Source organism: Hylaeus volcanicus, chromosome 4 (assembly GCF_026283585.1).
Source record: "Hylaeus volcanicus isolate JK05 chromosome 4, UHH_iyHylVolc1.0_haploid, whole genome shotgun sequence".
Classification (NCBI taxonomy): Eukaryota; Metazoa; Arthropoda; class Insecta; order Hymenoptera; family Colletidae; genus Hylaeus; species Hylaeus volcanicus.
In genome coordinates this window covers 13,896,656-13,920,982 of record NC_071979.1, presented here as the reverse complement: position 1 = coordinate 13,920,982, position 24,327 = coordinate 13,896,656, and the positions used below count along the sequence as shown (strand labels likewise).

General features: G+C 32.6%; 1 protein-coding gene across 1 annotated transcript; it reads left to right on the top strand.

Moving 5' to 3' along the window:
• Positions 1–463: 463 nt before the first annotated feature.
• LOC128875974 (phospholipase B1, membrane-associated-like) lies at positions 464–19,273 on the top strand. Its single transcript, XM_054122042.1, has 9 exons — positions 464–787; positions 1,731–2,187; positions 8,827–8,936; positions 9,581–9,785; positions 10,571–10,747; positions 11,679–11,838; positions 12,505–12,664; positions 12,938–13,089; positions 16,875–19,273. The coding sequence occupies exons 2-9, from the start codon at positions 2,092–2,094 to the stop codon at positions 17,051–17,053; spliced, it is 1,239 nt and encodes a 412-aa protein (XP_053978017.1). The 5' UTR covers positions 464–787; positions 1,731–2,091; the 3' UTR covers positions 17,054–19,273.
• Positions 19,274–24,327: the final 5,054 nt, after the last annotated feature.

Here is a 24,327-nt window from a genome sequence, read left to right as displayed (position 1 = left end):
ACAATACATGTTTTTACTATATATATATTTCATTCTGGAATGCAACTTCTCAAATTATATTCCAATAGTATTTATGTATAGGGGTTAGATCGTAAAGGAAAATTAAAATGCGGAGTAACAGTTAGTGGATCTTGTGTCTTGACAGTACCCATTATTTGTATTTCATTTTACTTTCGATCTGTTATTAACTGTATCTCCAACAATGCAGTGCAATTATTAAATAATAATCGAGTGCCTCGCATTTTCTTTCTCATTCTCAATCCATCAAAAGATGTAAAACAATTTTTCATTTTAAATTGAAAAAGAGGGACGAGGAGAAACACAATATACACATATGTATATTGTATATCTCTTCATCTACCTCTTCTTATTGATTTAAAATTGAAAACTATTTTAGATTATTTTAAATACGCTGAGAATAATTTAAATTAGAAGAACAAATTAACTAAAAGAACAAGAAGAACTAAATAAAGTGCTTTTATCAAGGCTAACATTTGATAACATGATTGAATAGTGAAATAAATAATCAAATAAATTTTGTCCCCAAGTTTCAGACCTCGAGAATCGAATCATTATCTTGACTCGACTGCTTCGCGTTATCATAGAGACAGGGTTAGAAGTTAGTGAAAGTTTCTGTTAATCATTCATGCTTTATCGGATTGCATTCTGATCAATGGAATTACAGTTTCGGAACTTTTGCTATTCGAAACGATTCTTCGAAGTTGGTTCGTCGAATTTCACGTTCGCTCGCCGGAAATGGGTCAGCAATAATGGAAAGTTTCACGTGGTATGCATCCTAATTTATTATTAATGTCGTTTAATGAGCCCTGGGAACAAGTTCCTCAAGTACTAGCTATGCACGGGCGCGAACGTACGAATACGATTTGCGTTACAACCTGTGTCAAAACACAACCTTAAATTAGCATTAAAAAGAAACTGAACGTACAAACGATTTGCATAATTCGATTCATTACACGTATATGTACGCGAATTATCTTTCACCATAGATACTTGTCGCAAGGTAAAAAAAAAAAAAAAAAGAGGCACGAATCGGACGTATCTGCAAACAGTAACGTGAGTTGAAAATGTGAAAGTGACGAAATTGCTACAGCCAAATAATGTGTTTCATCGACTCTCATAAAGGTATCGAATAATCTTTAAAACTTTATCGTACACAGTCAGGGATAAAAATACAGAACACCCTACTAATTTCTAAAATTTCATTTAATAACCATCGTGAACAAAATTTATTGTGTATGTAACAGTTTATACTGTTTTTATTCAGAAATTCCAGTTGTTTAAATTAAAATGTCGATATTCGATACGAATTTATCTGAAAAAGTAAAAATATTGGAGGAAACCAGTAGAACAAGAAGATAGAACATGGGTCTAAAGAAATGGATTGCATAAAATCAATTTTTATTTAATCGTCAGTATTTCGTAGAACACCTTTATTCTTTATTACGGAAATGATTAGAGATACGTGAAATTAATCATGTTCTTTTCTTTATTATATTTTTTATTGAATCAAAATGTAATCGTTAATTATGAACTCTTAGAAACGAGGTGTGGATAAACAAGTTTCTACTGTATCTTACCTTTCTTCTACAAAACAGAGCTAAATTGTTTGTAAACGTTGACACATCTTCGTGAGAAATGTCACAAATATTTGCCAGCTATGAGATAACTTTTCGTAGCCTACATATACACCCTCTTTGTTAAACAAATAGAAGGCGTCGTGGCGGTTGGCAAACAGGAAAGTTCGAATATCTGCTCTGAACGGGCATTTGCATGGAACAAGTCCACGTATGCGTCGGAATTCGCTGTTTTCTTCGGCAACAGTATGTCACGTGAAACTTTTGGACACTTGAAAAAATAGCTCAGAATCAAGGTTTTCGACGAATGCAACTACTTAGCGGAAGAGGAGAAAGTCTTATCTGTTGGAATATATCTTTGGAGACTGTCAATCTTTAAAGAGCATGAAAAAACGACTGGCGCTCGACGACCGAGAAGAAGGCCTCGAAATACCCGAATTAATTTCAAGAGACTCTCGAATCTACTTGCTGCGGAAAGGATAAGTGTACCACGAAAATGAAGACGGTGCATTTGTTACTGATATTGACAATTGCCCTGCCAATCAGAGGGTCTCTCATGGACTTGGTACGAAACGTGTTCCACATGGGAAGGGTGAGTTTCTTGAAACAGGTTATTAAACCTTTATGCTGTAACAACGTCCTCAGGGGCTGTAGCGGTGTTTGTAGCTACAATACGGGTTTAGCAACCCCGAGGTACCCGAGCTAGAGGGGGGCTAGCGAGCCCCAATAGGTGAGAAGTAAGAGATACTGCAAACAGTATTAACTATTTGGGGCACGGTGTGTCCCACCTTTTTGATGGATCGTAATGCATGGTGGGACATTTTTAATCCCACCTCGAAATTTTGCAATAGCTGCCTGTGTATAGGTTTATATTTCGTCTTATTTACGTAAAGCAGTTGGTAATATATTCATCCAATGTTACAAATGTATGCACTTATGTTGGCAACTTTCAACATGCTAATACCGGTTCAACAATTGTTGTAAGCGGAAGGTTTATTGCGAATAATATTTCTTTCCTGGTTTTATGTGAAAAATCGTAGATGTAAGTTAATTTATATAAAAATTTGTTCTATATAAACAAGTGAAGTGTTTTATAATAAAAACTAAAGATTAAATTTGTTTGCAAATGATGAAAGTATGGTGGGATTTTATTCGTCCCACCATGCAACTTGGGGAGTAATACAAAAAGACATTTTTTTTGTTTATGTTACATATTTATGTTATTTTATATTATTTTGTTACATTATGTGATATCTTTATTAATAAAAATATAACAATTTTGTTTGATTTAAAACGCAATAAAATTCTTGTGCAACATGGGTCTATTTTATGACCTGAATTCTTGTGCCGTAAACAGTTAAAACAATGCAGGAAATAAGCTAGTAATAAGTAAGCAGTAGTGCAATAACTTCGTATAATAAGTTACGCACTTTAATTAAATAATGAATGAACGAATGGCTGTAACAACGTGTGAGACACGTGATAAGGGATTCGAATCGAACATGAAAAGCACGAGTCAGACACGTCGTATGAACGTGCACGAGCGTCTTTATACCCGGCTATGGCACGTGCGATCACACAATAAATCGTTTGCGACCAGGAATCTTGGAACTACATATAAACTATACTGGAACTAACTTTAAAGTATAATACTATGCGAGGAAACGGAACATGATTCGTAGGGCAAGGGGTTCAAGTATTCGAATAATCATGACAATGTATCGGGGATGTTTGAAATGTTAGTGGATTTCTACGGAAGAAATTGTTTTCTATTTTTGTTTTTCTTGGTTTTCAACGTTCTACCCTGTTCAAAAAGTTTCAAGACGACCTCGTCTACATGAAAACAGTAAAGTGTTATGTGATTTGTTTTTCTCAGAGTAAATTAGAATGTCATTTAATACACGCAAATCATCTTTTACACGGTAGGTATGTACCGTAAAAAGCCACGTCAAAACAGGATAAGTTTCCCAGAGTAACATTTTTTAATGATATATTTAATGATGCAAGTTTATTATGCAATATATTACGTAAACGTCATACGAAATGGGTAGTTAAGAGTTATCGAATAAATTGAATTTCCAAGTAATTACTACATTATAGCAGTGCTCAGTGCTGCCTAATTTTTGAAGTGTGGTAAAAATGTGAATATTCTTTGTATACAGGGTAATTCTAGAAACTGAGATTCAAAAATTTGTTGGAAGAGAAAGTTGAATCACCCATGTCAAACTATCTTTTATATGAAAGTGCAGTTGCACATTCTTTTTCGTAATGGAGCCTTTGTTACACTTTTTACCCGTTTGTTTACATTTGTTATTACATTGTAAAGTTATGTAGCAGTTATAATCACTCGAGTAGCTTTAATTCTCTCCTTTGAATCATCGATTGAAATAAAAGGCTGAGAATACGCATGATCTTTTAAAAATCCCTACAAAAAATAATCGAGGAAGGTCAAATTGGACGAGCAAGGCGGTCAAGGTGTGGGACTTTGCGTGCCAAACCATTTTTCTCGATACGTTTCCGTTGAGTATTGCATGGCAATGCGGGCATTATTAGCTGGTGCTTCATCCTGTTGCAAGTATTTTAAATTGCATCGTAGCTCACAGAAGACATCATCCCGTAAATAAGGCAATGTAAATTCCAAGAAACGTTGATATCGTTAACCATTTAAGATATCGGTAAAGAAATGTAAACAAACAAGTAAAAATACGTTTAAATGTACACGATGGAAATTTTAGCCATGGATATTCTAATATTTAAAAAGGAAAGTACATTACACAAGTGAATCGAATTTATCACTGTTGGCTAATTTGGAAACACGTTTAACCAGTAAAAAAGTTTGCGACCAGAAGTCTTGGAAAAAAATGGTTTAGCATGTAAACTATAATACTATGCGAAGAACGAAACATGATCCGATTGTTATTAAACGTATTTCAGAATGATTTATAATTTTCGAAGTTTCGATATTCCGAATCCTTATTATCTCTATTAATTCATCTTGGAAAAAATATAGATCTAAACGTAAGCAGAAGCTAATATGCAGAGCGAGGCATTTAAAACAGGCCACCTGAATAATTCGCTTACTTGTAGCGATAAAAAAAAGAATGTCGAACGAGAGTTGTTTGATTTCGAGGAGTAGGTAACGTGGTGCCAATAACTTATTTATCGGTGAAAGCATAGATGAGATACTAATTTTTAAATCGAATGATATAGTTTCTTATACAGATTCTGAATAAGCGTTTCAAAATGAATGCAATGACCTACAATTGAAGGTCATTCAATGTTACACAGGCTGACTGTAATAGAAAATAAATTGTTACAAAGCGCTCTTCAAATATTTCATTAATTTTCTTATTCGCGTACTTACTGCTACAGCAAGTATTCAAAATGATGACCTTGAAGTTGGATGCGTTTTCTAAAACGTGTTAATGTAGAACACACTGCACGACGAACTTGATTTTTATCAACTGCAATGCAACGTCTTATTTGCTCGTACATATCTTCTCTGGTTGTTGGCATTTCGTTGTATACTGGCTGTTTTAACTTTCCCCATAAATAATTGATTATCATTTTATTGATGGAGCATTAAATAATCGCAAATATGCACAGATTTTAACAGAAATTTTGCCACTGTTAAATGACCGCCACATTCCCTCGATTTAACACTTCTGGATTTTTATTTCCAAGTTCAAGGTTATCATTTTGGATACTTGCTGTAGCAGGAAGTACACGAATAAGAAAATCAATGAAGTATTTGAAGAGTGCCTTGAAACAATTTATTTTCTATTACAATCAGCTTGTGTAACCTTGAGTGACCTTCGACTGTAGGTCATTGCAGTCATCTTGAAACGCTTATTCAGAATCTGTATAAGCAACTATATGATTCTATTTAAGAAAAAAAACAGAGTCGACCTTCATATCTCATTTGCGCTTTCACCGATAAAACAGTTATTGGCACCGCGTTACCTATTTCTCGAGATCAAACAACTCTCGTTCGACATTTTTTTTTCTATCACTAAAAGTAGGCGAATTATTCAGGTGGTCTGTTTTAAATGCTTCGCCCTGTACCTAGGTACGTAAAATTAGTAGCAAACTTAGGAGGTAGCAGGTAACCAGGTAGCAGGTCAGGTCCAGGTAACACTGGATATGGGACCCTTAGATGTTGAAAGAAACTTAGTTTTCTTCATTACTACTTCAATAAATGATATTTAATGCGAAAGAAAGTAATTGTTCTATTATCCGAAAATTTCACTATCCGGCCATTTTTGACCCTCTATTAGTTCGGATACGGGAGTCTCCACTGTATCTAGAGATGAATCTACTATTTCGTATAATTCAAGTACACAAAAAGTGATCGTCAGATTCTTCCAATGCAACGACTGGACTCGCGTAGAACGTTCAAGAGTAGAATAAAATGACTATACTTGCAATTTTTGCAAACAAAGTTAGCAATAAAAGTTGTGATATTTATACTTTGTATAGTTTTATCTATATGTATAGCTGTTATTCTTTTTGCATATTTTGCGTACTTGAACATTCGCAGTCTAGTAATTACTGCCCAGCTCTTATTCAATTGAATTTCGTGCAGAGAATTTCAGACATGATTTATACGGTAACGTGATACATTCCTGAAGAAGCATACAACTTTCAAAGCGTGCCTCTTTCCGGCATCCGCGATGCCGTGTCCGGTACACGGTGTTTCGTCAGAATTTAAGCTTCCGTCGCGGCGATCGGCGTTGAATCGAAGTTTAGCACACCGCGCACGTAAGCGCCGATGACTTTCTTTCATTTGCATTCCGCCAGGCCGTGGCTTAAATACTCGTCGCATATAAATAATTTACCGCAACGACTATGCGTGCGAGTCGAAAAGGTGCTGACGTTTGATCGGAGGAGGACAGAGAGGCCCGACCATTCTTTCGAGTTGAGGGGACCAACGAAAAGAAAAGTTTCTGGCCTTTTTCCAATTGTTCGGCATGCAAAGCACTCTTCTTTTCAGTCGTCTGGTCGTCCTTCCGGTTTGACATAATATAGACCCTCGTGTTGTGCTGTTGCACCGCGCCTTGACGCCTTATCAATTAAACCGATCGAGTTGACATTGCCTGACTGTGCTAGCACATTAAAAGGTCCTTGATTTCTCTTCGTTACACTGTTATACCATATATCGGAAAAGAAAAAGGAAAGTGTTCGTTCGGTATTTCCAGGCGCAATTACAAATAATTTATTACAATTTGTTTGTTTGTTTGTTTTTTTTATTAAAGTGCATGGGTATTTATACCCATTTTGCACTCCTCTTCTCCTTTACAATATTATACATTCGTAACTTATAAATAGGTTGTACACTTGAGTCTTATTTCTATGTTTACATTTAACCCTTTGCACTCGAGGCCTTTTTTTCTGGTATCTAGCAGCCACTCGAGATGTTTCTTAGCATTCTATTGCCATGAATTCTAAGCTTTCCAGATTCGAGATTAAGCTCACCTTTACCTCGCCGACAATCATTTTATCGACACTTGGAGCTCCGAAGAAATTAAATCTAAAGAAACATTTTAGGTATCGTAGATTTGCTGCGTGAAACCTAATGGTGACTGAGAGTCATCTCTCGAGTGCAAAGGGTTAACTTGTCTATATAATCAGAAGTTTTCATAGAATATATAAAATATATAATACTTCTATACAAACATACATATCTAATCTTATAAACGCTCTATACAAACTAAATAATATTTAGCATCTAAGAAATAGAGATATCGTTAATATTAATGATCTTTGTTTTCTTTCCATTTGACTTTTAGCTTTTAAGTCTTATTACTTCAGTCTTTCTGTTTATTTTAGTAACTATCTTAGTCCGCAAAACTACATATTTGTATATGTATATAATTTTTTTAAATTCTAATCTCTGTGTATGAATGTGTATATCTATGTATAAAAAAACGTTTTATAAGAAATAAGCGTGATACAAATTATATCTTACGCTTATATCTTATTATACTACTCTATTTCACTTTTTTCATAATACTTTTCGGTGGGATATTAATAGGCAACTCGTTATCAAAATATCTCCTTATATGCCTCTTCGTGAAGCAAACTTTCACAATTTCGGGGTCATGGACCCCACCGGAATTACTCAAGACACGCCATAAATTATCATGATATCCAAACCACAGTTACAGTTTTTTTATTTATTACATTTAAGAAATGCTTAATGGTTTTGTTAAACTTAAACTTTATTTAATCGAATACTACAATTTGTCTTACAAAATTCATAAAAATTTAATCCTTTGGGATTCCATGTTGAGTAAGGCTAGACAAAAATGTACTGAAATCAGAAAATTCGGACTGTAAAGTGTCAAAAGTCCCAATAATATCTGAAGAAATATCTACGCATAGAAAAAGATACAAAATAAGAACCATGGAATATCACTACCAAATAGTTACACAAATCTATGAAACATCCTCAAGGAGGCTAAAAAGAAATCATTCGATCGATCTAACTGTGTGAAACAGAAATAGCTCGAATACACCTATTATCCCCGTTGCGGTCGTGTTAAATTTAAACATGGGTGTCGTACTTCGAATTTCCGAAGAACGAGCAGTGATTCTTCTGTTAACATTAAATATATGTTTACACAACAATATCTTTTAATGCTACGTTTTTTCACCTTTCGGTAACTTTCTTTTCGCCATTATGGAGTATGATTTTTGAAATATCTTAATGATATATGGAAGATACAATCGGATGTATGTACAATATGAAACTTTAATTAATTGAATATCTTTGTAATTCGAACGTTTAATTGAAGAAATTTATAGTTATAAGCTTGTTTTGAATATCGGGTTTCTAAATCAACACGTATCTTTTTGTTTCTATTTAATTTTATAATGAAATTATTAATATTTTTAATCATTAATAAAAAACTTTTGGCATTGATAATGCCTTGAGTTCCACTTTAAATAATAAAAATACAGAGAGAGTGTAAAATGATATGTGGAGGAATACAATATAAGATTTTTACGGTTCTTTGCTTTGGTGGCTAAGAGCAAACATACGATCGGAACGGTAAATAAGCTTTGGTGGCTGAGAATAGACGTACGACCCCGAAGGGTTAAGATTCTGATATTTGCACCAATTGTATATTCCAGCAAAATATGTATGTTTAATAAATAATACTGAATCATAATGTTCACATCGCGACCTGTCAGATTTGGATATTGTTAAACAAAATTATCGTTTTAGATTGACGTCGATACCAATGGGATCATGTATCCTGTGACGTACAGCGGAAGAAGAAGTCAACCTCAAGTTTCAGATTACTTTCCATTTCCCTGTAACGTTCAATTCGGAAGGTATTTCAAAGTTTGACTATGACTGCATTACTTCCAATTTCCAAAGTATAGTTTCTCTTGCTTTCAAGTGTCGACTCTTCTTTTTCTTTGTACTAACAATGGATTGTTAAGTTTTTCACGAGAAAAATGAATTGAAACACAATGTTACTCGGATTTTTATGATATTCTTATAATTATTTTTATGATACATAATTGCTCATTTATACCACATACAATATAAAACATAATTACATAATATAAAAATACAACAAAATAAAGAATATTTGTATTAACACCCACAGAGATCGTCATTTTTGTACTTTGGACGGTTATAACTAGACTGCGTATTTTATTCATTTTATGATATAAACTACTATAATAATTACATACTAAATATGACCAAATCTTAGACTTATGCAAAATGAAATAATAATATCATTATAATTGTAGAATTTTATCTATATTTTATGTCTGTTTTCTATATTATTGTACGTGATAAACGCATAAAACTCGCAGTCTACTTGTAACTCAATAGAAGATCCATAAATATAATTATTAATTATATCGGGTACACTTTTGTCCAATTTTGAATACAGACAGGTGTGATCTAAATAGTTCATTTGAACTGTATGCAAAAATTGAAAATTGTTTCTCTTTTATTTTAGGTCGCCATCTGTTCCTGATAGCGTGCATCGCTTAAGACCAGGAGACATTGATATCGTTGGTGGTCTTGGGGATTCGTTGATCGCAGGAAGTGGCGCTTTGGAAGAGTTTGCAATAGGAACTTTCATAGAAGCCCGCGGTGTCAGTTGGTGCGTAGGTGGTGAAGGAGATTGGAGACGATTCTTAACCGTTCCTAATCTGCTGAAGGTATCTTTATATTTCTCATAAAATAGTTTACTATAGAAAGGATATTTTTAAGTCGTCTATTCCCTCCCCACGTCCCTAACTAGCAGTACTTATTGAAAGAAAAATTTGAAACCTTGTACTTTGGTGTAGTTTTTGACGCTAAATTCAATGGCGTAAACAAAGAAATGTTTAAGGAAAAATCCATACGCTTGTTTGTTCATTATTCTTCATGTCTTTATGGTATAATAACTAGTATATATAAATATAGTATAGTATAATAATTAAATAAATTAATACATCGATTTACTCAATACCCACCACTCTACTCCATTTCATTTGCAATTTCTTCTCGTAAATTTCTCGTAATCTTCTCGTAGACTTAGTTAGTGTCATACATGAGCACAACATTACAGAATGTAGCTATCGGGGTGAATTTTATTTTTAAATACTCTTTAAAAAATAACAAACAATCAAGAGTATGGATTTATCGACCCGACTTCTCTTTCAACAATTTTTTTTTTTTGCATTTTTGAAAAAGAAATTGTTGAAACATTTCTTTGTTTACACCATTGAATCCAGCGTCAAAAACTATGTAAAAGTAGAAGGTTTCAAAATTTTGTATCAATAACTACTGGTAGCTAGTTTTAGCCTCGGCGCCCTCCCTTAACGGGAGGAAACCTCACACAGGATGATCAATAATTTTTTCCAAATGAATGGTAACAGACTGCTTTCCATTCTAAAAAATTCTGTGCCTTTTCCAAACTCGTAAGAGTACTGCAAATAATTATATTTCTATATCGTGACAGGTGTTCAATCCGAATTTAACCGGGTACTCGACCGGTACAGGTGAATTCATTTCGTCGAAGGCGAAACTAAACATTGCCTTTCCTGTCGCAGCTACGGAAGATGCGTTGCAACAGGCACGAATTCTCGTTCAAAGAATTAAGAGTGACCCCACAGCAAACGTGAAAAAGAAGTGGAAGGTATAGTAAATTTTCATAGGTAACACTGTAGAACACGTCGATTATACAAATTAATAGGGAAACAAATTCATTCTGACCTAAGATAATTTTCTTTTTGATCTAAAAAAAAAAACCACAGTTGTAACAAATAAGAAACTCAAAAAGAGGCTAATTTGTTTCATAAGAGAAATAAATGGAACAATAAACATATAAAAATAGAAGACATCAATGATTTTCTATGTTCATAGACAGGTACGAGTATAACTCTTATATTTCTTTACTTCTTATCATATTTTTTAAGTAAACTCGTTCTCTCCCATCTTTCCTTTGCGCAAATTTTTTTATTATATTTTTTGTTGGTTTCCTTTGCTTCAGAATACATCAGAATTTGTTATTTTAAATGAATACGATTAGAATTAAACGTGAAAGATGATATCCTTTAAGCGTCTAAAGATCTTTTTGAACAACCCTTTATATGAAAATGTAGCACTATATTTAGTTCTATTGTATTGATAAATAAATTATCAATATTATTATTAGTCGTATTTTACAGAAATTTTGTCAACAAATTCTTCAAAGCAATACTGTGCTTTAAATAATATCATTCAAATTTTATAATATCTTTTAAATTAAATGGTTACCATATTTACAGGTCATGAAAATGACTCACACTTAAAAGTTAAAACATTTAAAATAAACGAATGCTTATTATCAAGATTGTAAAGATTTAATCTTTATTTCTTATATTTTCAAGCTTTTCTATCGATATACTCTTACTGACGTAAACTTTCATGTCGATATATTCATATTATCGAAGACAATTTTCATACGTCGCATTTCTATGTAACTAATAACAGTAATTAGTAATATACAGAGAAAATGATCAAGAAACTTACTTTATATTCGCGTTATGCTTTGTTAATGATAACAATCATGTTTATCTATGTTCCAGCTTATCACGATATTCTTTGGTGCAAATGATATTTGCTCTGCGCAATGCTACAGTCCCACGCAATTTTCACCAGCTCGCTACGCTCTTCACTTGCGAAAAGCGCTAGACTTTTTGAAAATAACTCTACCTCGTACGCTAGTCAACGTCGTGCCAGTTATAGGTAATAATATATTTAATTATTGGTTTTTGGTATAATTAATACGCACACAATGAAGTAAACGTGGTAAAACAAAATTTTATTGATGTAAACTTTATTGTTAATCATAACTTAATAATTACAATGCTTGTGCTAAAATCATTGTTAATAAAGGATTACTCAAAATATTAAGTTTCATAAATTGAAATGTAATGTAAAGGGTGGGACAATAGCTATTATCACTTCAGGTATCTTCGAAACTATCAGTTTCACAGAAATATTTGCTGAAATAAAATTGTACAGTACGAATGGAACCATCCGGTGGCGATAATAGTTTTTTTTCCAGGTGGAGGTACTTCGGACATTTGAAGGTCACCTCCATTTTTTTAAACGGATCGGTATGTTTTTGCTTCCGTATCATGATAGAGGATCTTAAAACGAGTTCAACGACCTATTACATAATGTCATTGAAGGTTATAGAAAGTAGAGAAAGACGATAATACTTACGGTTTTGGTAGATCAAAAGAAGCCATGAGGTTATTTCAGCTTTACCTCGGGCTCAATTTATTTCTGTGAAACTTATAGCTTCGAAGATATCTGAGATGATAATAGTTATTGCCCCACCCTGTATACAAGTACACCAACTTTATTATGCAAGTTCCGGATTAAGGTGTTTTGATTATTGTATAGATGTTACAGTCTCCGTTAGAGTACCAAGAAGTGCCATGTGCAATATTTTGCATCCACTATACTGCGCTTGCATGCACAAGGGTAGCCGTCCAGACATTGCAGCCTCAAAAATGGCGTATCTTTATCAGCAAGCGGTAGAAACTCTAATCTACTCGGGAAGGTTCGATCGTCTAATTGCAATTAAGTAACCATTAATTAAAAAGGAATAATTACTGTCGTCAGTTTAAACAATTTACAATCAATGATAATTGTTATTTATTCGTTCCTTGCAAAGATCGATAAATCTTAAATTTTTGTATCTTTATAAATGTTATAATAAGTAGGATTCTTGTTGACTCGAGAAAATTAATTGCTACGCAAATTTATTAGAAAATTCGAAAAGAACTAAATGAAAGTTACAATCATATACATATTATTATTTCGTATGTTTCAGATACGACAATTCACCAGATTTTACAGTGGTACTGCAACCGTTTATTAAGCTATTCAATGCTCCAAATGCAGATCCAAGAAAAGCATGGCCAATTGATCCTAGTTTGGTCACGTACGATTGCTTTCACTTCAGTCAAAAGGGTCATGCGTTGGGTAAGAATTTAAAGAACAAATAACACAATAAAATGATGGTAACGACAATGTAAAATTTGTGTTATAACATTAAATTTGTATATGAAATCGTTATCTTTGTTTATCCGCACACCTGTTTTATCGCCTGAGCATTTGCATACAAACGGACACAAAGGGTTGCATATCAACAGGCGTTGAAATTATTCAACAAACCCGTCATTATTGTACCATAACTATACAATATATATTATGTCAATATACATCCGTATTGAATTACTTAAATTAATCAATTGTGTCCTTTTAATTTTCATACGATATTTATTTATAAAAAAGAACATATTTATTTAACAAATATTTTTAATAAAGTTATATATAATTACTGTGTTTAGCTTGTTAACGTTCAACATGATAGCATTCGCACACTTTTTTAATTTGTATTTAAAAATCAATTATAAAAACGTACGCCTGTACATATGCAACCGATTATCATCAGGAAAACTCAGTTGAAATGTAACATAGCGTCAAGGGATTTGAAAGTAGAACAGCAACTTTGCATGATAATTATTTTCACTAATCCTCCTAGCAGTTCGTTATAATTAATTATTTTGTTTTACGTTTTCTCTTCTGTCTCCAATTCAGTCATGGAAATTAGAAGATAATACAATACCACCTATTACATTTAATACTTTTTATTTCAGCTATAGAATATCATTTAAAATAATATTTTATTTTAGGTATGTAATATTTATCATTCAAAATAGAGTATTATTTGCATATAAGTAATAAGAAGTATGTAATGTCTATTATTTATAATAGTATTTGATTTACAATGTACGATATGTATCATTTAAGATAGCATTTTTATTTAAAGCGTAGAATATTTATTATATGAAATGCTATTTTGTTTTGCTATAAAATAGCGATACAAATACTTTTTTTCCTTTCATCAAATTCTGGTTGTTTATCTATGATACTTTTTAAATTATAATGTTCTAATATTCTTTATTATATGTCGTGGTTGCTTATGCATTAATATTAATAAACAGACCGAAACCCCGTGCAACAATTGCGATTTGTCTACGTCATTCGTCCTAAACGAAAGAGCAAATCAGTTAACGTATATTACAGTATCAAGTAGTCAGACTTTTCGTTAGAGAAGTTAATCAGAAGTCATGGATGGTCTGACCATGAGTCAATGTGTCCGATGTCTGTTCATCTCATACCACTTTAGCCAATAAGACATAGAATGTTGCAACATTCCGTCACATGATATACCAGAATATTAGAACAATAATACACATTACCTTTTTCAAATAATTCTATTTGTTCATTTTGATAATCAACGGATCGAAATCCAACTTTATCATGCATTAGTAGTTGGTGCGACTCTAAACTTATATTTAAAAAAAAAAAAATAACATGACAATTTTAATTGGATATGGCAAAAGGAACCATGTATAATATTGTCTATATAATCGTCTAATCCTTACATCTAACTACAATACTATTTCTACTAACTGCATATAGTCAGGGCCGGCGTGACCTTCTGCGGGGCCTGAATTCACATTCAAATCCTACACTTCAATTTTACAACGAGGAATTATTTATTTACAAATGCTATATATTTGTTATAAGATGAATATTAAATAATGATACTTTGATGATTTTTGTTACTCCTTTCAATTTAATCATCGCTACTAAAAAAATGTCTTGCATCTCAGCAGAAATTGTTTCCATTTGTTAATGGTATCACCAGTCTGTAAAAAGTTAATCAAAATTTTCGTAGACCGCGGGCCCTTTTAAAACGCTGCATATACTTTAGAAAGGTTGAATAAGTTACATTGATACCTATATTTCAAATGCTTTGTTGTACTTTATTTCTCTTATAAAATTGAACAACATTGTTTTGCAGATGTATTTTTTTATTATTACATATTTAACGTCGTATCAACCTTTGGTTATTAGCGACAATTTCTTACGAGGTTTTCTCCAATGTTAGATGTTGGTCCATATATGAAATGTACTTTTGTTTTCTTAATAGTGTAAAGTAATTCAAACGTGACTCCGCTACCGTTGACATCACTGCGGTAACGCTTCCTCCGATATTATGTGTCATTCTGGTAAAAGTCAATTGACCAGAACTTTGTGACGTAAAAAAATAAGAAAATTTGTTTGAATGAACGTAAATACTTCCTGAATTAAACGAAAATGACACATGGTATTAGGAAGTGTTATAGTAGTGATGTCGGTTCTAGTAAAGTTATAAAGGCTGAGTCACTAAAGATTTGTGCCTACAATATCTCCGTTGCGTTTAGATAATACGAAGAGAAATCAGCTAGGCTTTGTTTTAAAATATTCCACTTGTTTTAATTTCTTCTCAGTTTATTTGCAACATTGATATATTATTGTTGGAAATATTAATACTAAAACTACATGTATTTCAAACTTCTTCTTAAAGTCACTCAATTATTAAAGGAGGAATCTGGTTCAAAGCGCTGAAAATGAAACCTTATTTACGAATTTTTAAAAAATTATGTACTAAGTGGATTTTTATGAAACTTACAGGGTCTTTTACTAGATATTTGGTGACAACAAATAATTCTTTCTAATACAATATTGTACGGTAAAAAATAGTAGGAGTTGAAAGAAAAAAAGTGGTTTTGGCAAACAATTTTGCCATTATTTGTATGAAACAAATTGTTTAATCTAATTTTTTTGATCAACGTTTCAGGTGCATTGACATAGTAACTATCTAATAAACATGAAAATCTTTAATTTTTGCTTTAGTTGCGGTATTATTATATGTATTTATAAATAGTATATTCATAAAGTACCATATTTAATGAATTACTTTTCAAACTATATTAGAATAAACATATTTTACTAAAATCGAGTATTCGCCACATTTAGAATAAAAGTAATCTATTTTTATAACACTCCTCGTGGAGATGTTGAAATTCCTCGTATTATAGATCAATCAATCCTCCGAAAATAACTCGGTATAAATATATGAGCGAGAATAATTGACGATAATCTAATCGGAACTTGTTCTTCTTAATGGGTGGAATTAACGGGTCAATCTTATGTAAATTTCTTGAATAATCAATTGGATGAATTATCGGATGAGTTCCCACTCACCGTGTGTTTAAATTGATAACTGTACTAGTACGTCTAAAGTTGACAGTCATTCTTGTCATCTTCCGTCGTAAAAAAGATAGAACTCGTAAAAGAAACGTCGTCGCCATATTGATCACCTTCCTCCTCAGATGTACCTACGATATGCTCCGAACGTTCTTTACCGATTTTAGAGACATCCAAGTATCGTAAATGTAACTATTGCAAATATAAGTATCATAAAATACATCATCAGTTCATTTGATAGGAAGAATAATTCATATACAAGGTATCCCATATAACTCTTGCATCGGAAATATCTCGTATATCTTTATATAATAGAAAAAAGGTCATAGTGAAACATTATTTGATTGAAAGTGCAAGTATGCTAATAACTAATTTTTTCAAGATTATATTTTTCGAGATATCAAGATCATCACCCTTTTTCAAATGACTCTACATATTTTTATCCTGGCGATATAACAGCCAATAACGATTTCAGAATGGTTCACGAAGGAAAATTTATTTTAACAAATACTCAAAATGATGTCCACCTCTCTTTCAAAGATACAGTAAAATGAATATCAGTTCCAGAGTTAATTAAATAAATTAAAATTGTTGTTGAGTGATTTAGTACATAGTTTGAGTGTACCTACTTTCATCATTCTATGTTCTCTTTTGTCTCTGTTCAGCTGCAAACCTCCTCTGGAACAACATGCTGGAACCAGTCGGAAACAAAACGGATCGGGGTCTTCCTGAAATATTCGAAAGGATATTGTGCCCAACACAGAAAGCGCCATACATTTTCACGAACGTCAATTCAAGATATTTCCAACTGACAGGCAGCCAGGAAGAAATCGTGCCCAGATAACGGATCGAGTATCGACGATAGCCATATTTCCGTTTGTAATAATTATCTCCCCGCGATTAGAATGACAAATTCCATAACGTTAATGGAAACTTTGACGCACACGGTTTCCCATGAACGTAATGTAAAGAGTCTTTTAATAACGGCTACCAAATGCTTTTCGCAACTAAAGTATATGTATACACTATGCAACAAAATTATCGCAACGAAATATTTCATCAAATTTTTTTTTTTTATTACATGTTTAACGTCGCATCAACCTTTGGTTATTATTAGCGACAGTTTCTTATGAGGTTTTCTCCAATGTTAAATGTTGGTCCATATATGTGCATCTTGAAGTAGCTGGATTATTTTGTTTAAGTTTTCATTTGTGCTCCACGCTTCCTTTAAACTAGTGGGTAGTTCGTATTGTATTCAGCGTGGTTCCGTATTTTTACAGGTAAATATTGTGTGTTCTATTGTTGGAATTTAAAATTTTTTGTTTTATGTAGTTATTCTTTTTTTCCGAAGTAGAATAATCGAAATTGAATTACATATAATACATTCGCCGTTCCGTTCTTATCCTTGGATCCATTTCCTGCCCCTGAACCGATCGGTCTCCTTCGCTTCTTGATACTCTCTGCCATACCGACTGATCTACACTTTCAGCTTCTTTACTTTTATTTCTGCTTCTAATCTCACTTTGCCTTCCTTTCTTCTTATTCGTTTCTTTTCCTTTATTACTTTCTCTCTCACCTAGATTTATTATTACACCTAACACTTCTCCTTTTCTTCTTTCTTTGTATCACTTTCGCTTTCGATTCAATCGCTTGTCCCTTCTTCAGAGCTAATAATTTTGCACTGTTCTTTCTTCACGTCTTACGACTCCTCTTCCAACCACCATTTTAATGATATATAAAACGAAAAGAATTACAATGCTATTATATACAACATTTGGTTCTAATTCATTGCCTAATTTTCATTGTATTGAGACAATGTTTTTTATTTTGTAGGTAATTATCTGTACTTTAGGATAAAACTAATGCTAAATGAATACGAGACTACACCGCATCTTCATGTTCTAGTAACTCTAAAGCACTTTTCTTCTTTAAAAATTTGAGTGTTTGACGCGCTACCTGGATCTCGTTGACTTTATTTCGAAAACGATACACAAACCATCGGAAAGTGCACATTTTAGCAAGCAATTTGAAAAGAAAAACAAGTTTGTACGATTTTTTTTATCGAGTTATCCCATTTTGTAGTTATTCGTGCGTTTAAACATTCGCAGTGTAGTAATGATCTGCAGATGAAAGATGAAGCATCGAAAATGAATAACTGTGTGGCAAATATATCCTAAAAACATTTGGTAGCTCTTGTAAAAAGACTATTTATTAAGTGATATTCCTAATCTATTTTAGTGTTTAATGAAGCAAGAGACAATTTAGTGACACGTGACAGAATGCGCATTTTGGACGAAAATTGTTTATTGCTGTCCGTTGCGATAAGATCGCCATAAATAGAACATTTGCGCGAATAAAAGTCAATTTGTTTACGCTAGATAGTCAACTTACGTGACCCTAGTGCCACGACCAACTTTATTACCTCACAATGATGCAGTGTTACTTCATAGTGTCGCTTAGAATAAAAATTGACCACTACTCTCGCTTGCACGTTAATCTCTATAAAATACGCTGCATTTATCAGTAGAAATTCAGTAAGTTGTATATTAAGATGTCCCGAACGTGTAAGTGTGATCTAAAAATAACCGAAAGTAGGTGAAAACAATAGAGAAGTATTTATTTGTACATGGAATAAAATTTCAATAAACTCTCGTGTCTATTTCAATTATTAGAACGCAAATATCTTGCACCTTACACTGCTATAAATTTTAACCAAGATTCAACACAATTTAATCACAACTAATAATCACTGTTTTATAGACGATATAACGTCATTTTAATTTGGAAAATAAAGGGCTAAGAAAAGTAAATGATCGATGATTGATGATTGATGATTAATGACTATTGTTTATCTTGCTCTTTCTTACGAAATTATGAATACCTTTTACCAGTTTATCAATTTTTATATTCTTTTGCAAGTATATCAACAGCACGTCCATTATCGCATTCTTGTAATAAAAATTCCTAATAAAATTGTCAACGTTAAATAATGAAATGTAAACATAAATTTATAATGTTAATACAATGTTAGTACAATGTTAATACAATGAATCGTATTGGACGCTTGATTTAAAAGGAAGCATGTTAAATCTTAAGTAATATACGCGGAATATTTTTTTACCTATTCTTGGTGTGTATTGGAGCATTTGATTTATTTAGATTGCTACCGCGTAAAATGGAGGTTAAACAAAATTACGACGTAGATCCAGGGACCAGGGTACTTCTGCGTGAAAAAAAAAAACGATGATTGGAATGGAATGATGACATTTATTTCGTATAACTAACGATACCAGAGGATACTTTCGAAATCACTTCTGGATATTCGTGGAACTTGACCTAAGGACTCAGACAATGAAGGTCATACAATAACCTTCGATGAGCCATACTTTCTTTTGCTAAATGAGTCAAGAAATCCTGTTCAGGAAACTCAATTAAGGAGGTCAAATTACCCCAGGAGCTACATAATTTTTGTAAATGTATTATAATACATACAATCCTGGAAACAATAAGTATACATCGAGAAGATTTTTCATATAGTTGATTGTACATATAAAGATAAGGAAATCGGTGACTCATATGTTACCGATAAGGAGTTAATTCATTAGTAGGAAGTGTTACTTAAAGTACGGTTTAAGATATTAATTTAGAGATTCGAGACCCGTCGTGGAAAATTTTCTTTATCCTTATCATTTTTTTGTATCTCCAAAGATTACAAGTTACAGATATATGGAATCAATAATGATATATTTGCGCTAATTTATATAATGTTAAGGATTATTGTAGGTGGTATAAGAACGAGATGAGATCTTATTAATCGAGTCACGCGATAAATCATAAAAGTTTACTCAACAAGGCCCTTCTACAGTGAAAAACCTTTATCGCGAATACATTGACAGACAATACTTTGTTCTTGAAATGCAAGATCCTAAAGTCCCGGTTGCAAGAGCCTTTGTATCATACAGTAGGTTTTAATTTAATCCTTTCCATCCGTGCGCACTATGTATATCAGTTAAGCATAACTGATCATACCGAACAGGTGCGTACTGAAACGATTAGTGAACCGATGACTGGCAATACATTACTCAACATTTCCTTATGACCTTCTTATTTGCATATGGAAATGTAAATTCATTTACATCGAGGTTTGCTAGAAACCTTTACGCGACAAAGGACACCTTCCTAAGGTACTTCTACGATAATATGTAGAAAAATATTAATACCTGCAACGTGCATTTGTTTTAGGATAAAAATCACAGAGGCATTGAGATTTACGTACACATATACAGTCAGTCCAGGGCTGCCACGTGGGTAAGAGGCGCCTGTGTGCAAGAAAAGTTTAGCGCTCTTTTCCACGATACATGATTGGCAAACATTACAACAAATATACATATATTATTACATACACATACATTATATAATTACTTACATATTAACCCTCCGAGCTTTGGCTGCCATAAAATTTTCAATTAGATCACTAATATTTAACGTATCTAGAAAATTGAAAAATCAATTAATCGTTCTTGACTCATTGTAGAACGTAAATAGTCCTTAATAATTTTTAATTTGAAAAAACGCCTTTCTCCGGAAGCTGCCGAAACAGACAAAATTAAATAAATTTAGTTCACCACTGCATGGGAAGAAATTCAAAGATTTCTTACAATTTCAGATAACTCTATTTTTACTTCCAAAATACCGACAATTGAGAATGCCGATATTACATACTATTTTCAAGCATTAACGATTTTGTAGACAACTTTTCGGCAACCGGACAAGCTAGCTCACCCCCGTCCGGTTCTTACCTCTCCTGAACGGTTTGAGCTCCCGGTGATTGAATGATTCATTACACCTTAGTCGTAATCCATAGAAAGTACACAAATTCTAGTAGCGATATGGCGTCCCTTCGGAGAAGCACCCGTGTGCGATGCACAACCTGCACAAACGTACGTGGCGGCCCTGAGTCAGTCCATAAATATTCGTACCCTTAATGTCTATCGAAGAAATTTGTTTAAATTAAATGATGTTTGATGTTTCCATGTGTATGTTTTTATAAATATGTTGATGTATATATAAATATATACATGTATAAGCTTACTCGTATACATATTTATAATGAAAAATTCATTTGTTAATATCAAAACTATTATTTAATTTAGTCAAACTTCTTCGATAGACATAGAGGGTACGAATATTTATGAAATTGACTGTATAACAATTATGAGCTTGTGTTACATGGAAAAAGAATGTATGAATAGTCTACACCTTAAAAAAGCGACAAAGAGCATTTGTATAAGAAAGTAAGATGTGGGAACATATTTTGTATGACGTGGTGCAATTTGCGAAAATAAACAAGGAAGCCTAAGAACTATCAATGCATATCTATGACTGTTTCACACACTATCACATGTTAGAATAGTATAAAATTTTGATTTTTAACATAAATATGTTCCTCGATGTCTAAAGATTTATATAATCTCGAGTATCATTACAGTAAATTACATACTTTATAAGTTACATTATGTAACACGACGCGATTACTGTTTGCACATTCTGTAACAAAATAGCTCCGATCGCAAAGGGTTAATACACTTTCGTCAAGAATATTAAGATGCATCGACAGATTTAGTAAGAAATATACAAACCCTTTTAAAAAAAACAATCGATAGCGATCTTCATACGTCTTCCACGCGTCCAGCTACAAAAAAAAAACAACTATAACATCAGAATCTTTAAAACAGCACGCAATGAAGGTATCGAAGTATTCTAATATTTATTATTCTTTCTCCTATAGAGTTGACATATTCTTAATCGTGTCACTTTCTTTCCAGAGATGCGATGCATGTATGCATGTCGTTGCAAATTTTAATCTTCAATGCCAAAAGAATATTCCTTAGAGAAAGATGAAAAGTTTTATTATTTTTAATCTCTCTCTTAGCGATTAATTTATCTATTTGTTTTGACTTCGATACTGTTACCTAGAAAACCGAGAACAGCAGACACATTATTATATAATAACTTATATCAACAAATTTTCCGTTCTTGGAAGGCGAACGGTGCGCTTTTTCTAAGAGTAAAATGCGTAAAAAGTAATTGAGACATTATAATTAAATATATAATAAAATTGAAGTGTAATATCGAATTTGTAATTGGATAAAATTTTGTCATTAGAGAATTTAAGAAAACTATTTAGTTCCTTTTAGTGATTTTGTTTGAAGTTGGTTAAATTTTGTTTATTATATGAACAGATATTGAGGTCACCGAAAGGACGAGAATTAATTTGTGCACCTAATTAGAATGCATTTAGATTCCAACGGGAAAAATGTCAGATTTGTGTTTTCTTTTCTCAAAGATAATGTGGTCATCGTATATCAGTATAGTACATATCATATATGTAATCATCATTCCGCTATCTTAAGCATCTTAAGTATTGTGAGTGTTAATGGAAGACAGCTAAGCTAAATGCAATGAAAGATAATTGCAGACTGTTACAAGTTTCTCTAGCTCAAGATTCCTTTTCCTGTTTACACATTTCTTGTTCTTTTCCTTCTCCGAAAGTGATTATTATCTACATACGATTGAACATATATACTTCCGGAACGACCTAGTCAATATGACAGTGACAAGGACAAACACCGCCGACTTGGAAAAAAGTGAACGATTTGCTTTCTATGCAGAATGATTGTTCTCGAATATTCACTGTACTTGGTCACAGCGTTTCTAAAACTGGAATCTGCGAGCTCACGCAAGAAAATTAACAAAGACTACATATTTCGTCATGATACTCGTCGACGAATTATGTTTGATAATTACTTGACAGAATTAGAAAAGAACAAAATTCATGGAGAATGATATAATAGAATTCTTTTATGATTAACTGTCTGTTTAAGCCAGTGATTCCCAAAGTGTGAGGCGCGATATATCGTAAATATGTAAAAATGTAAGAGAAAGAAAACTAAATATTGGTAAAGTTTAATAATAAAGAAATTAAGTCTTATGAAATAGTAACACTTATATTTAGTTAGCTTGTGGACAAAATGTAGTCTATCTAACATATTTCAAATCATTGATCGGTACTAAAGGAGCCGCCGAAAATAATCTGTATGCTAAGGGAGCCGCGGGTCTAAAAAGTTTTGTAACCGCTGGTTTAAGCATTATTATTAAATAGTGAATTTTTATGCAGTGTTGGGAAACTACCTGCGCCCCGCGGTTTCACCCGTGTGGAATACTATTGTTATTCGCATAGCTGCACTAATTACTGTAGTGTTTATGTAAGTATGTAGTTAGGTACTTCGTGACGGATGAACGTATTTAACTGGATGTAATGTAGAGATAGATTTTTAAATATAAATATTAACGGCGAAGTTGGTCGTGTTATGAATGTATAATTCATTTCTCTGTGAATTATTGATTTGAATGTGAAAGAAACTACGAAATGCACACAGTGTGCAATAATATGAAAAAGTAAGAAAAAGTTCATATCATAATATTTGTAGAGTAAAATAAATTTCTACTTAGGTTCAATTTTTGTAGGTACGTTTGCTAAGATTTTATTTTATTTTATTTTATTACACTTACATTACATAATATTAAAATTACCGAGGATCATTTTATATCATTCTTAGCAACTCCACCGATGATTGCAATGATGAATAGAAAATTAATTTTACAGTTGTCGTATATTTACTTATAACAAGAAGTTACGTGCACCTGGCAGTAACGGTGTTCTGTCGATGAGTGTATGATAGTGTGATCCCAGAACAAAGACAGGGATTTTCTATTGTAATTCTAATCGCGTTGTAATACTGTTGATTTGATAAGTATCGGTTGAAAGCTAAGCGCACATTTAGAAACCGAGGCGCGTTCGCTGATGATACTTAGACGCTTTACCAAGAGAATTGAGATCATTACATTTATTAAGATTATGAAACGATTAAATTTATATCAGAGTAGAAATTGAAGTTCAAAGCGTCTTTTCTGGAAAGTACACTAAAATAATGTACATTATAATTCAAAATTAAACATATCCTTCGTTCAATATTATTTTTAATTTTACATAAACTTCAGTTTTTTTGCAGCTAAATATTAAGACGTGCCATTGTATTTTTGCTTCTCTCAACACAT